This window comes from Canis lupus, chromosome 15 (assembly GCF_003254725.2).
Source record: "Canis lupus dingo isolate Sandy chromosome 15, ASM325472v2, whole genome shotgun sequence".
In the NCBI taxonomy this organism is placed as follows: Eukaryota; Metazoa; Chordata; class Mammalia; order Carnivora; family Canidae; genus Canis; species Canis lupus.
Genome location: NC_064257.1, coordinates 14,320,340 through 14,335,054, shown reverse-complemented (window position 1 = coordinate 14,335,054; position 14,715 = coordinate 14,320,340). Strand labels below are relative to the sequence as shown.

The following is a 14,715-nucleotide window of genomic DNA, read 5'->3' as shown; positions in this document are numbered from 1 at the left end:
TTTATTTATTTATTTGAGAGAGTGGGAAGGGAGAGGGACAGGGAGAGAGGGAGAGACAAAATCTCAAGCAGATCCAAAGAGGAGGACATGAGGCTCAATTCCACGACTCTGAGATCATGACCTGAGCTGAAATCAAGAGCCCAACACTCAACCAAATGAGCCACCCAGGTGTCCCAAGAAATATTTCATATTGATAAAGGGGTAAATTTACTATAAATATGTAAGCATTTAATAGAATTTCAATACACATAAAGCAAAAGCTAACAGGACTAAAAGGAGAAATAGACAAATCTACAATTGTAACTAGAGACTTTAAGATTCCTAATTAATGGACAGTACTAGCCAAAAAAAAAAAAAATTCAGTAACGATAGAGAATATTTGAATGACACTATAAATCATTTTGATCTAATAGATACTTATACAGGACTATACCAACAACTGAAAGAACACTGTACCAACAACTTTACTGGTCTCTGTAAGTGTGCAAATTAACTAAGATAAAGCATGTATTAGGTCATAAGTTAATAAATTTCAGAAGACTGCAACCTTAATGAATATGTTCACTGACTACAAAAAAATTAAACCAGAATAATATCTAGAGGAGCCCCAAATATTTAGAAATTAGAGAACATATGCCCAGAGAAGAAATCATAAGGGAAACTAGAAAATATTTAAAACAGAATAAGGAAAATAACAGTATAACAAAATTTATAGGATTTACCTATAGGACTGCTTAGAAGGAAATTTATTGCTTTAAATGCTTCTATTAGGAAATAAAGTTTTAAAGCCAGCAAACAAAATTTTCACCTTAAGACAGTAAAAGAAAAGCAAATTAAATTGAAAGTCAAAAAAAAGGAAATAATAGCAAATAATAACATAAATAACAAACACAACAGAAAACAAACACTAGACAAAATCTGTTACTCTTATGTTCAATAAAGGATTCAGCCAAGTTATCAAGGCACTGAGAATTCACTATGAATTTAGTAAAATGAACAAATGCTATCATAAGATGGACTAATCAACACAGACTAATGCTTTTATAATTTGATATTCAAAGTAATAATCTGTGTTTCAAAGGAATGTGCAAAAATGGGGGCTCCCTGGTGGCTCAGTTGGTTAAGGAACTCTTAACTTTAGCTCAGGTCATGATCTCAGGGTGGTGAGATTGAGCCCTGCTATGGCTGAGCAGAATCTGCTTCTCCCTCTCCTTCTCCCTCCTCGTCTACCAGTGCCTCCACTCACACTCTTGCTTTCTATCTCTCAAATAAATAAATAATCTTTAAAAGAATGTAGATAAGAAATCCAGTTAAGAGTATTTTCTTAGGCCACTAGTGACCCAAATACTGCAATGAGTAAACTTCCCTCAACACCTGCACCTTCATAAAAATTCCCAGCACCTTTTATATATTATGTAACATCTCCAGGCAAATTAAACCAACCCAAGCTAACTAAAAAAGAATCCAAGTAGTTCTAGGAGGAGCCCCTGGGTAGCTCAGTTGGTTAAGTGTCTGCCTTTGGCTCTCGTCATGATCCCTGAGTCCTGAGATGGAGCCCATGGGCTCTCTGCTCAGTAGGGAGTCTGCTTCTCCCTTTGCCTCCTCTCCCCGTGCTCCTGCTCTCGCTCTCTCATATAAATAAGTAAAATCTTTTTTTTTTTTAACTGTACTAGGAAAAGAACTAGAAAAAAAAGTTCTAGGAAGAGAACTAGATTATTCTTCAGAATTTTGTTCTGTTGCACATATATGATAAAAGAAATATTAAGATTTATGATCTAAAAACTGTGGTTAAGAATACTAGTGGTCTCATAATTCCCATTCAGGTTAAGAATACTAGTGGTCTCATAATTCCCATTCATTCTTTCTTCCTCAGTAAATTTTCAAATGTTAGTTGGGTACACCTGACCAAATAAAAACTAGCTTTCTTAGCCTCCCTGCAGCTAGTTATAATCCGTAGCTATGTCTTACTAGTGCAATGAAAGTAGAAGCAGTGTGTACTTTTTCTAGGAAGCAGCCTTAAAAAACAGGGAACTTTCCTCTCTCCTTCCTATTCTTCTACCTTGTTTATTAGAATATTGTTGTGATGGCTGATACTGGAGTAAGCCAACTTCTACAGATAGCAAAGCATCAAAATAGAAGAACTCTAAGCCCTAATGATTGTATAGACGACATAATATCCCTGGCACTGCCTATACATAAAAGAAAAATAAATTTCTATTTGACACTTTTGCTATTGTTATTTTTTATCATTTCAGTCAAACCTTATCCCAGTTAATAATAACTGAAAAAAATTATACCCTTAACCAATAAAAAATTTATTTATGAATGGGAGAAGAATTTGTATTATCAAAGTCTCAAAAAGGCTGTTCGAGATACTAAGACAGCTAAGGATTGTCAGATGAATTACAGAAAATGTACAGTAACTGTAACACTGCATACTTACTTACCAGCCTCAATAACAAAAATTTACTAACCTGGGATGTTCTGGTATATTCTTCATATAGCCGGTCATACTCTTTACTCTTTTCCTGATACTGAGAGTGGTACTCTTGCAGTTTTTTACCAACTGCATCAATGTTGTCTTCTTTTACCAATTGGTCCTGTACAGTTAAACAAAAGAAATAAAGAATGTTAACAATTCTGGCACATCAATTTTTCCACATCTATTTCTTTTTAAATTGCATTTCTACTGTAAGTTTAAGCCACTGTATTAATATTAGGCATGCAAAAGCACTAAATCCTTTTTTTAACACTATGACCAACCTTTAGATAACATCAAAATAAAAACTTATTTATAAAAAAATTAAGGACTGATACATAAATAGGAAACATAAACAAGTATTTTTATATAAAGTTGGTAAGTACATGCAACAAGCTATTAAGGACTAGTAGCCACAGAATAAGTTCCAAAAATATCTTAAATCTTAAATAAGAAATTTCAAATGACTAGATTTTTTTCTTTTTCCTATTGATAAGCCTGGTAAATTAAAATGAAATGATGTTAAAGTGACTTGTTGAATATCTATCAAGAACTTCTATAGGGAGCCACCTGAGTAGCTCTGTCGATTAAGCGTCTGATTTTGGCTCAGGTCATGATCTCAGGGTCCTGGGATCGAGCCCCATATCAGGCTTCCTGCTCAGTGGGGAGTCTGCTTCTCCCTCTCCCTCTGCTCTTCCCCTGCTCATGTGTGCACTCAATCTCTCTCAAACAAAAAAATAAAAAGTCTTAAAAAAAAAAAAACTTCTATAATCATACCTGTTGGTATCTGGACACTGGGTACATTAGCTTCACATCAAGTTTGGGATTGTACTGAGCAAGAGATTCATGATGATAGTGGTTAATGAGCTCCACCACAGAATTAAATGTCAGAGGATCAGAAAAGCCATATTTACCATCTCGATGATAGATCTTTATTAACTTATTATTGCCTCCCTTCCTGTGAACAAGACAGCAACTGTAGACCTTTTTCCCAAAAAATTCTATCAAAGTATTACTTTCATATAGAGATATAAAAGCACAGTGTCATATAATAAACAAGTTTTACTATGTTAATGGAACTGGAACAAGTGAAAAGGCATATATAATTAGGTATGTAAATATATATATATAATATCTTATTATTTTACAACTATTTCATTTGTCTATAAAATATCTTGGTTACTAAAGGCCAATATATCTGACCTGCATTCAGTATCAATAAACTAAACAAAAATAGTCACTTAAAAATAACTAAAACAGAAGCAAATTCTATCTTTTATTTTCTGAATAAATTTTCTACTTTGAAATCTATTAATATTTTTTCAGGAAGAACAGAGACAATCTCTTTAGAACCTAAAGATAAGTGGCTGTGTGCCTGTGGAGGGAAGTAGAAGCCATCTCTGTATGAAGGAGAAGGATAAGCATTTGTCACACATAATCACCAACACACTCAAGGTCTGACTGTGAATGCTCAAACATAATTAAGCTCCTTGAATGATTTATAACTGAATAATTAATCTAACACCTTACATTATTTTGTCTTTTATATTTGCTTATAATTCTTGGAAATGACTATTTATTTAGACCATCACAATAAGTAAATGATTCAACTGTCATTCAATTGTTTTATAAAGTATAGCTTTTGAAGAGCCATTTATATTAGAATGAGGTAATTTGATGCTTAAATAGTTTAGACCACTTTTGTTTATTGAGTCATATCCAATTGTCCCTTAAACATAATTTATAACCAAAGCTTAAAATGGCAGTGTTTTCCAAGTCCCACACAGTATAATCAAACCACAGCAGGTTGATTCATTCTATCATAACAAAACACTGCACCATTCCCACTCAACTCTTCTTATAACAGCATGCAGACTTAATGGGGGAAAATACATCTCCACATCCCTTTATGCCACGCTATTACACATGATAAATGAGACATCAGGATTTGTGAAAGGTTAAACACAAAAGGTTTGAATCTATGGATTGATTTAGTAATGCTTATAGAAAGTCAGGATTTGGATGGATGAAGAACTATTCCTATAAAATAAACATTAGAAGGACCACCTAATCATATGTAGTTACTATGGGTATATACACCCACGCATATACTCACAATAAATGTAAGCTGATCTATCTGCTAGAGAAAAGTTAAAAGGCACTCATTCCTTCAAAAAAATTTATTTGGGGCACAGGGGGGGCTCAGTTGGTAAAGCATCCAACTTGATTTCAGTTCAGGTCATAATCTCAGGGTGGGTGGAGAGACTGAGCCCCCCATTGGGCTCTACACCAGGTATGGAACCTAGTTAAGATGCTCTCTCCCTCCCCGCCTTAAAAACAAAACAAAACAAAAAACAAACAAAACTTTATTTTGATTATCTATTATGTGCCAGGAACTGTATGAGGTATAGTGCATATAAGGATGAACAAGCCAGACTTAGTTTAAGATAAACATAACAATAAATAACTAGATATATCAAATGGTAATAGGTCCTATGGGGAAAAAAAGCAGAGTAAAGGAAAGAGTTCTGGGGGTAGATGGTCTGCTATTTTATATATGTTGCACAAAGAAAACCACTCTCTTCAGGTGGCATTTAAGCAGAGTCCTAAATGAAATGAGGGAAGTAGCACAGCAGATACCTAGGGGAAAAGTTTTTCAGGCAGAGGGAACAGCAAGTGCAAAGCCCCTGAGGTAGAAGCATGCTTGGCATGCTCAAGGCACAAGGAACAAGGTAATTTGATGCTTAAGGAAGGAAGCCAGTGATGCTGCGGCTGAATGAGCAAAAAGGAGAGAACTAATAGGAGAGAAAAGTAAGAGCTGTAAAAGGAGCCCAGATCATGTAACAATCTGTAAGCCAATTTATGGGCTTTGGCTTTTATGAGTAAGATGGAGAGACACAAGAGGATTCTGAACAGAATTATATCATCTATCATGATATAAAAGGTCCACTTTTTAATTTTTAAAAGGCCCACTCTAGCTGCCAGGTTGAAAACAGATCAAAGTGGGCAAGGGTAGAAGTAGGAAGATCAGTTGGGAAACTATTAAAATAATCTAGGCAAGTGATGATGGATGACATCCTGAACAAGGATAGTAGTAAGAGGCAATAGTGAGAAATGGTGGAATTCTACATATATTTTGAAGAAAGAGCTGACAAGATATGCTGATGTCATGGACATGGATGAGTATGAATGAAAGACAACAAAGATGATTTCAAGTTTTTTTTATCTTAAGCAATTAGAAGAATGGAATGGTTATTTATTGAAATGAAGAAGGCTATATAAAAAGAATATATTTAAAAGAGTATATTTAAAAGAATATATTTAAAAACATGTATTTTGTTTTTAGACATGTTAAGCTTGAGATATCCAGTGAACATCCAAGAGTAGATAATCCAGCAGCCTACTTGAAGAATCTGAAGTCAGGAGAAAGGCTGGGCTAGAGGTAAAAAAAAATCAAGAGCTGTCTGCCTACAGAGCATAGTAGAACAAAAAAAGAAGTCTAAGGTTTAAGTCCTGGGTTCACCAATGTTTAGCAGTTAGGAAGATGAGGAAGAACCAGCAAAAGAAACCAAGAGAGACTGGGGCACCTGGGTGGCTCAGTGGTTGAGTGTGCCTTTGGCTCAGGGTGTGATCCCAGGGTCCTGGGTTCAAGTCCCACATCAAGATCTTCATGGGGAGCCTGCTTCTCCCTCTGCCTATGTCTCTGCCTCTCTCTATCTCTCTCATGAATAAATAAATAAAATCCTTAAAAAAAAAAAAAGAAACCAAGAGACAGCAATTAATAAAGGAGAACTAAGAGCATGGTACCTTTTTAAGAAAGCATTTCAACAAAGAGAAAATGATCAACCAAGTAAATGATCTCGGGGCTTGATGAAATAGAGATCCCCAAGTGATCTTGACAAAATAGTTTCAATGGAATGGTAAGGATGAAAGCCTGACTGTAATGGCTTTCATTGTAATGAAAGAAGATAAAAAAGAAATGTCTACAGACAACTGTCTTAAGGAGTACTGCTGTAAACAGGGAGGAGAGAAATACAGAAGTGGCTGGAAAGATAGAGGCTCAAGGGAATTTTCTTCATTATTCTTAAATGCGAGACAGTATCACATATTTATATGCTGACAAGAATGGCTCAGTAGAGACACAAAAACTGCTATCACCAAAGAAAAAGGACAAGATAATTCCGAGGGTGATGTCCTTGAACAGAATAGAGGGATGGAATGGGATTTAGTCCACAAGTAATGATGTGTGGATCCTGGACAAAAACTTGAACAGTCATCCAATGGAACAAGAGAAAGAGGGTATTCACATTCAGATGTAAATACATTGATAGCTGTGGCAACAGGATCATGAGGGAATTAGATATCTTCTATCTTAATGTTACCAGTGAAACAGGAAGCAATTTCAAAATTTTATTTATTTGAGAGAGAGAGCACATAGGGAGAGTGAGCAGGAGAAGCAGACTCCCCTGAGCAGAGAGTCTGTTGAGAGACTCCCAGAACCCTGAGATCATGACCTGAGCAGAAGGCAGATGTTTAACTGTCTGAGCCACCTAGGTGTCCCAGAAGTAATTTCTTTAGTTAGAAGGGGAAAGACAAGTTGTTGATTTGAAGGAAAAAAGAACACATGATATTGTCATATAGGAAAGTGGGAGAGCAAACGGATTGCAAAAATGCAGAAATTCAGCAGAGCAATACCAAAGGCCCATTTTAAGATCAGTAGTCATGAATTTTATGTGAGACCAGTGAGGATAGTGTTATTCTTCTCCACACTCAGCTATCCAGGTGTAGACAAGGAATAGAGTTGAATTTAACAAGTGTTGGAATAAAGTTGGGTGCCTACAGCATAGGAAAAGAGGAGCAAGTTTACTGAGGATATATTCACAAGGCTAATTTTAATAGATCATGGACTCTTGCGCAGAGAAGGAAGGAAATGAAGACATAAAGGAATTAAAGAATGGTGAATTTTTAATTATATATCTCTCCCTCACCATACTCTTCTTAAACAGAAGAATCATGCTATTTCTTCTAGTATCCTATCACCTAGCCTAACACTGGCATATAGCAGATTCCTAAAGATTTAACTACCCAGGGGCACTTGGGTGGCACAGTTGGTTAAGCTCCTGACTCTTGGTTTGGTTCAGGTTGTGACCTCAGGGTTGTGAAATCCAGCCCCACATTGGGTTCCGCATTCAGTGAGAGTCTGCTTATGACTCTCTCTGCCCCTAATGCCCACTCTCTCTCTCAAATAAATAAATAAATAAATAAATAAATAAATAAATAAATAGATGTTTTTCAAGATTTTTTTATTCATGAGAGACACAGAGAGAGGCAGAGACAGAGGCAGAGGGAGGAGCAGGCTCCTTGTGGGGAGCCCCATGAGGGACTCTATCCCAGGGCCCCAGAATCACAACCTGAGCCAAAGGCAGACATTCAACTGCTGCCACACAGGTGCCCCAAATCTTCTTTTTAAAAAAAGATGGGGCCGCCCCGGTGGCACAGCAGTTTGGCGCCGCCTGCAGCCCGGGGTGTGATCCTGGAGACCCGGGATCAAGCCTGCTTCTCCCTCTGCCTGTGTCTCTGCCTCTCTGTCTCTCATGAATAAATAAAATCTTAGAAAAAAAATAAAATAAAATAAAAAATTTAGGTATACAGATTTTCTACAATGAATACTATTTTTAAAAATAGTTACTGGGGGTTCCTGGGTGGCTCAGTTGATTGGGCATCTGACTCTTGGTTTCAGCTCGGGTTGTGATCTTGGGAATCATGGGGTTGAGTTCTGCATCAGGCTCTGAGCTCAGCATAGAGTCTGCTTGTCCCTCTCTATCTGCTCCTCCTCTGACTCACATGCCCTCTCTCAAAAAATATCTTAAAAAAAAGGTTACCGAATTGAAAAACTTCTATTTACTTATCATCTACCCTTCCCAGTCTGATTTCACGCTCATTACTCTCATTTGAGGGTCACCAACAACTTTTTTTTGAGAGAGAGAGAAAGACTGAGAGTGTGGCAGTGGGTGGAAGGGCAGGAGAGGATTGCAAAGGGAGAGAGAGAATCTTAAGCATGTTCCATGCCAAGCATGGAGCCCAATCTCACAACCCTGAGATCACAACCTGTGCCAAAACCAGGAGTCAGACACTTAACTGAGTGAGCTACCCAGGTACCCGAAGGGTCACTAATGACATTGGACTAAATTCAGATTCTGCTTGCCTCCTCTCTCTACCACAGGCTCAGATATCTTTACAAGGCTGGGATTTCTACTCTTCCTTCCTTCCCCTCGACCCTGCCACCATTTGTTTTTGATATTTTGTCCTTCCATGACTTCTATGACACCTTCTATGACTTCTAAGAACTTCTGTTCTTCCTCTGCTCCTTCCTGCTGCTAAAAATATTTGCCCTTAGCCTCTATCTTTTCTTCGGTCTATAACTCTTTCCTTTACATCTCATTTACTTTATGTAGATGGTACCTGAATCTTTTGCTAGTTTTATGCACTCCTCTATGCATCAGACCTGCATTTCTAGCTATACTCTAGATATATTTTTACCTGGAAGTTCTGAAGCAGGTAATAATCAACATCTTTCCCCTGTTCTCCATAAAACAACTGTTCCTGACTTGCCTATTTCTATAAATGGCACATCCATTCTAAGCCCAGCAAGCTCAAACCAGTCATCTTTAGCTTTCTCCTCAACCTCATACCTACTCCCTACTCTATTATTAAATCCCTTGTATTCTTAGCTCCATATTGCCTCTGACTTTGACTCCTTAACTCCTTTCCTAGAGCTGCTATCCTAGCTAACAGTGTATCTTACCTTTCCATCATTTTATTCCCCTGCTTAAAACCCTTTTTTGGTGGTGGTTTCATGTGTGTGTGTTTTGCACTTTGAAATAAAATTCAAATTCTTTACCATGGCTCATTAGGCTCTGTGCATCTGTCTCCTTCCCACTTTCAAGTTCATCTCTGACTACTCTGTGGTCCACACTGTAAGCCAGCCACAGCAGTCTCTGTATTCACTAGATCCACCAAATCTTTCCAAAACTCAGTGTCTTGGCATTTTCTGTTCACCTTTCCCTGGAACACTTTTCTGGCCAGTTCTTACATATCCTTCAGTTTTCAGAAGGTCATTTCCTTAGAGAGGCCTTCCTTCTCAAAATTATCTTAAATTTTCTTTCCCTATATACCTATCACATAGCCCTATTTCCTAGATAGCATTTCATATACTGTGAAGTTATGTTTTTTTATGTGTTTGTCTCCCTCTTCCCTACTCCTACTTCCACCTCCAAATATAAACACTGTTGACAGGAGATCACATCCAGCTTGTTCATCATTTCCTTTTCCTAGAATAGTATCTAGAACATTGTGGACATTCAATAAATATTAAATGATTAAAGGATAAATTCTATTCTGGATCACCATTACCCCTCAATTCATAATATTCTATATTTTTTTCTTTTCTTTTCTAAGTAAGCTTGATGCCCAATGTGGGGCTTGAACTCACCACCCTGAGATCAAGAGTAGTATGCCCCACCAACAAACTAGCCAGGCACCTCAATGATTCATAATATTCTAACTCTTTACTAGTATCTATTCTCTTTTCTTCTTTCTATTCAAATACAGTCTGTTCTATTCAAATACAGTCTGTTCATCAAATACAGTCTGTTCATACCCTTATATACCCTGTTCATATACTTCCCCTGCTGAAAAAATGCAATGGTTTCCTTTGCCTACCTACAATATTAAATGCAAACTCCACATTTTAGTAATCAAGACCCTCTTTAACATGACCCTTTTTCTAACCCTCCATCCCCTATCACTTGTTCCTTCTGTGGACTTGACCCTCTTGCCAAATGGGGCAAATAAGGCACTTGACCCTCTTGCCAACTGCATTTCACAGAACAGGGGATTGATTATAGTTTCTCACTTTCATATCTCTGTTCTTATTGTTACCCAATCCTGCAATCTCCTCTCTCACTTTATACATGGCCAAACCTATCCCCTTCTTCCAGATACACTGCAATGCAATTTGTTCCATGAAGGACAGCTTTCTATATCCTCTCAACAAGATCTCTCTTTCCCTCCTTGAAACACCAAAGTATAATGTTTGATCTTCTCCTATTATTTTGGTTTAGTTCAAAGCAGTTTTCTTTTTTTAAGATTTTATTTATTTATGCATGAGAGACAGAGAGAGAGAGAGGCAGAGACACAGGCAGAGGGAGAAGCAGGCTCCATGCAGGGAGCCCGACGTGGGACTCGATCCCGGGTCTCCAGGATCCCACCCTGGGCCGATGGCGGCAAGAAACCGCTGAGCCACCAGGGCTGCCCCAAAGCAGTTTTCTTTCTTTCTTTCTTTCTATCTATCTATCTATCTATCTATCTATCTATCTATCTATCTATCTTATTTATTTATTTTTCCAAAGCAGTTTTCTTATTCCAGTTGCCCTCACCAGACTCTGGCTTCTTTGAGACAAAAATGTTAACTCATTGTTAGATCTTCTGCAGAGTAATAAGTTATGTGTATTTACAAACTCTAGAAAGACCATCACTTTTCTGCCTAACAAGGCCCAGCTAACTACCATTCTCTCTAAGAAAACTTCTCTTTCTTTCATTTATTCTTTCCTTTTAAATAGTTACTGAGTACCTATATGTCAGACCCTTTGCAAGATACACAAAAACTTTAAGATATTCTTGCCAATGTCCATTGACCAATGGATAAACAAAATGTAGTACATACATGCAATAGGATACTATTTACCCTTAGAAGGAAGAAAAGTCTGACATGCTACAACACGGATAAACCTTAAAAACACTACTATATGGAAAATAAGCCAGACACAAAAGGATAAATACTGTATGATTCTACTTATATGAGGTACCTAGAATAATCAAATTCACAAGGACAGAAAGTAAAACAATGGTTACCAGGATTCAGGGGAAGGGGTGAATGGGGAGAACTCTAATATAATACCACAATGCATTAAGGTGTAGTATATATGTGTTTTTCCTATTCCACCATGACGCACTAAGATTATAAACTCTTGAGGGTAAAATCATATCTTACTCATGTCCGTGTTCCTGGTCCTACCATAATATCTAGCACAAAGATAACCCTCTAATCTTTAAAGCTGCAACAATAAAATGGGCTGCCTCAAAGGGAAGAAGATGCTAGCTCCCTCTGATTGAAAGATCATATGGAAGCTCAATGCTCTTTCTGAAAAATGTTATACAGGGAATTCCAATATGTGTCAAAACCCAGCTGGATGAGGCAGTATTAAAGATCCCTTCCGGTTGTAGGAGCCTAAGCATTCTCATGGTGTCTTGTAGACCAGGAGGCTGTGAGTGGGACCCCTTGCCCACCTTTGTTCCTGAACAGTACTGCAACTTCAGGGAAGTAACTGCAGGCTCTTTTCCTCATCCCAAGATACAAAAATTGTTGCTTTTAGTTAGGTGCATTTAGGAATCTAACCAACATAAAATAATACCTTTGTGTGGGATTAAAACCATCTTTCAGATAAATGAGGACATTCATTCTGTTAATATATATTTATTAGGCATCCATTGTCTAATACCTATCCATTATCACACACTGGAGTCTGGAGATGTAATGATGATTAAACAAAGTCCTCTTAGCAGAGAACTTAAATTCTAGTGCCGTGAGACAGACAAGGTGGAAGAGAAGAAGAAAATACTGAAGTGGCTCATACAAAGAATTAAATTGAGGTAATATATATCTTTGGATGGCTACTTTGGATTGAGTGATTAGGGAAGCCCTGAAGAGCTGGCAATCTGGCAGAGATCTGAATGATGAAAAGGAACCAAAGATGCAAAGATCAGAAAGGCCTATTGCAAAGGCCCTGGGGCAGGAATAAGGCTCCTTTGTCTGAGGTACAAAAGGGCTAGTGAGGTTGAATGCAGTGCAGGGAGGGAAGAGAGCAACGAAGAAGTCTAAGAAGTAGACAGAGTCCAGGTCAAATAGAGTTTTGTAAGTTAAAATAAAATCCAAAATCATTGACCTTAAGTGCAGCAGGGTAATTCTTAAAAGAATTTTAAGCAAAGGAATAATCAGACTCATTTCTTAAAATGATCACTCTAGTTTCTGTACAGAAAATGGGCAACAGGGGGTGGAGAAGGTTAGAAATTTATAAGATGCTGAGAGGCCTGTCAGGAAACAATTGCAAAAGATCAAGCAAGAGGATGGTGGCTTATTTTGGGTGGTAGAGAAGTATGATGAGATTATGAATACAGATTTGGAGGTAAAGTTGGCAGGACTTGTTTAATGATGGATTTGGATGTGAGGATGAGGGAAAAACGGAGGGTTAAAAAGAGATGTAATTTGAGCACTATAAAGATGGTGATTCTATTTCTGAAAAAAAAAAAGTAAATAGAAGAGAAACAGTTTGAGGAGGAGGAACTGGGTTAAAAATCAAGAATTCTTCTTTGACCATGTTCAAATTAATATGTCCCCTAGTTATCTAAGTGGCACAGTCAAGTGGGTAAATGGATATATGCATGTGGAGTTCTGGAGGTCAGAGCTGGGATGAAGTTTATGAATCATCACCATGTAATTGCATATTAAAGCCACGGAACAGAACAAGCTCACCTTGGGAGAATGAATACAGAGAAAAGAAGGAGGCTGAACTCCCAGCCTGGAACACTTGATATTTACATACCGAGCAAAGGAATGGTTGGCCTAGAGTTAGGAAGAACATCAGGAGAGTGTGATGTCATAACAGCCAAGACAATAAACTGTTTCTAGGAAGAAGTGCCTATGACTAATGCTGCTAAGAGGTCAGGTGAGGTAAGATGAGAGAAATGGTCATTGGTTTAGCAGTCCTTGCAGAGTGATAAAGATAAGCCTGACGGGAGCAGAAAACAAAACTTGAGTCAAATGAATCATTACAGAACTTTGATTATTCCTCAGCACAACTAAAATCCCAAGGTATTAACTTCTTATAATGTCCTTACCAGAAACTCCAAATTTCTAACACAAAATATATGATTTTTCCTAAAATAGTAGGCAGAAAGGTAGCAAGGAGTCAGGTAAATCTGGATCTGAATCCATTATCTGCCATTTACTAGCTGTGTGTTTTTAGGAAAGTTTCTTAACTAGGTTAAGCTTCAGTTGCTTTGTCTATAAAATGGAAATCTTAATAATACCAACCACAAAAGGTTGTTGTAAGGAATAAGAAAATATTGCATGTAAAATATGCAGTACAAGGGAGTTGTTATCACTGCTGTTTTCATTATATTTTTATTTGACAGTCCCTTTAAAAAAATAACACTTTATTATAATTAGGCTATTATAACTGTTAAAATTAAATGTAAAAATATCTGATGCAGTTTTCCTAATCTTTTAAAATATATGTTCCATCTGGGGATCCCTGGGTGGCTCAGCAGTTTGGCACCTGTCTTTGGCCCAGGGCGCAGTCCTGGAGTCCTGGGATCGAGTCCCACATCAGGTTCCCTGCTTCTCCCTCTGCCTGTGTCTCTGCCTCTCTCTCTCTCTCTGTGTGTGTGTGTGTGTGTGTCTATCATGAATAAATAAATAAATCTAAAAAAATAAAATAAAATAAATGTCCCATCTTTGTAAATTTAAAAGGTGATACGTCTACGACTTAGGAAATTCTAAAATGCCTACACATGTGGCATGACAGAGGAGGCTGAGAATTGCTTTATTTTATATATATCTTCATCAGCCTAAACTGTTGAGTTTTACTCTCTGAAGTCTGCACTGAGGAAAACAATGGGGTTAGTAGAGGGGTGGATTCCCAACATATCATTAATAACCTCAGGCTGGGCCCATGACTTCAACTTCACTCACAAGGTCAACAGTATAATTCTTACCTTTGCAACTTACTTTTAAGGATTTTAGCCTTTTTGTTTTATTCCTACATAAAAATGAAAATTGTTGCCATTTTCATATAAAACATTTAAATATTTAACATGTAGGGAAAGGATGGTAAGCCAAACAACTAAAAATTATCTAAATTAAGTACAAATATTTTTAAATGTGTAAACATTTAAATATATATAAAAATCTCCATATGCCCAGAAATAAACAACACTAGTAGAACACTAGTCAAAATACTGAAAAATACTTACCGCAAAGTCAAGGTGTAATCCCCCTGCATTTTTGTTGAGGCATCTCTGACCAAGAACGTACCATCTGGCATATCCCTTAATTTGTCATTTACCTCCTCCCTGAAAAATAGGATTATAGGAAAAATGGAAAAAATGTAATCATT

At 37.2% G+C, this 14,715-nt stretch overlaps 1 protein-coding gene across 10 annotated transcripts in view; it reads right to left on the bottom strand.

Moving 5' to 3' along the window:
• PIK3R3 (phosphoinositide-3-kinase regulatory subunit 3) overlaps nucleotides 1-14,715 on the bottom strand; it is a 139,840-nt gene that overhangs the window by 30,767 nt on the left and 94,358 nt on the right. For 8 of the 10 annotated variants that reach the window (XM_049094451.1, XM_049094454.1, XM_049094453.1 and 5 more), the window contains 3 exons: nucleotides 14,573-14,671; nucleotides 3,257-3,437; nucleotides 2,475-2,600 (listed from right to left, as the gene is read on the bottom strand). In XM_049094451.1, coding sequence (XP_048950408.1) covers nucleotides 2,475-2,600; nucleotides 3,257-3,437; nucleotides 14,573-14,671 — 406 coding nt within the window. Of the gene's footprint in view, nucleotides 1-2,474; nucleotides 2,601-3,256; nucleotides 3,438-13,070; nucleotides 13,193-14,572; nucleotides 14,672-14,715 lie in introns of those variants that run through there. The other 2 variants (XM_049094455.1, XM_049094456.1) reach the window with 2 other exon arrangements.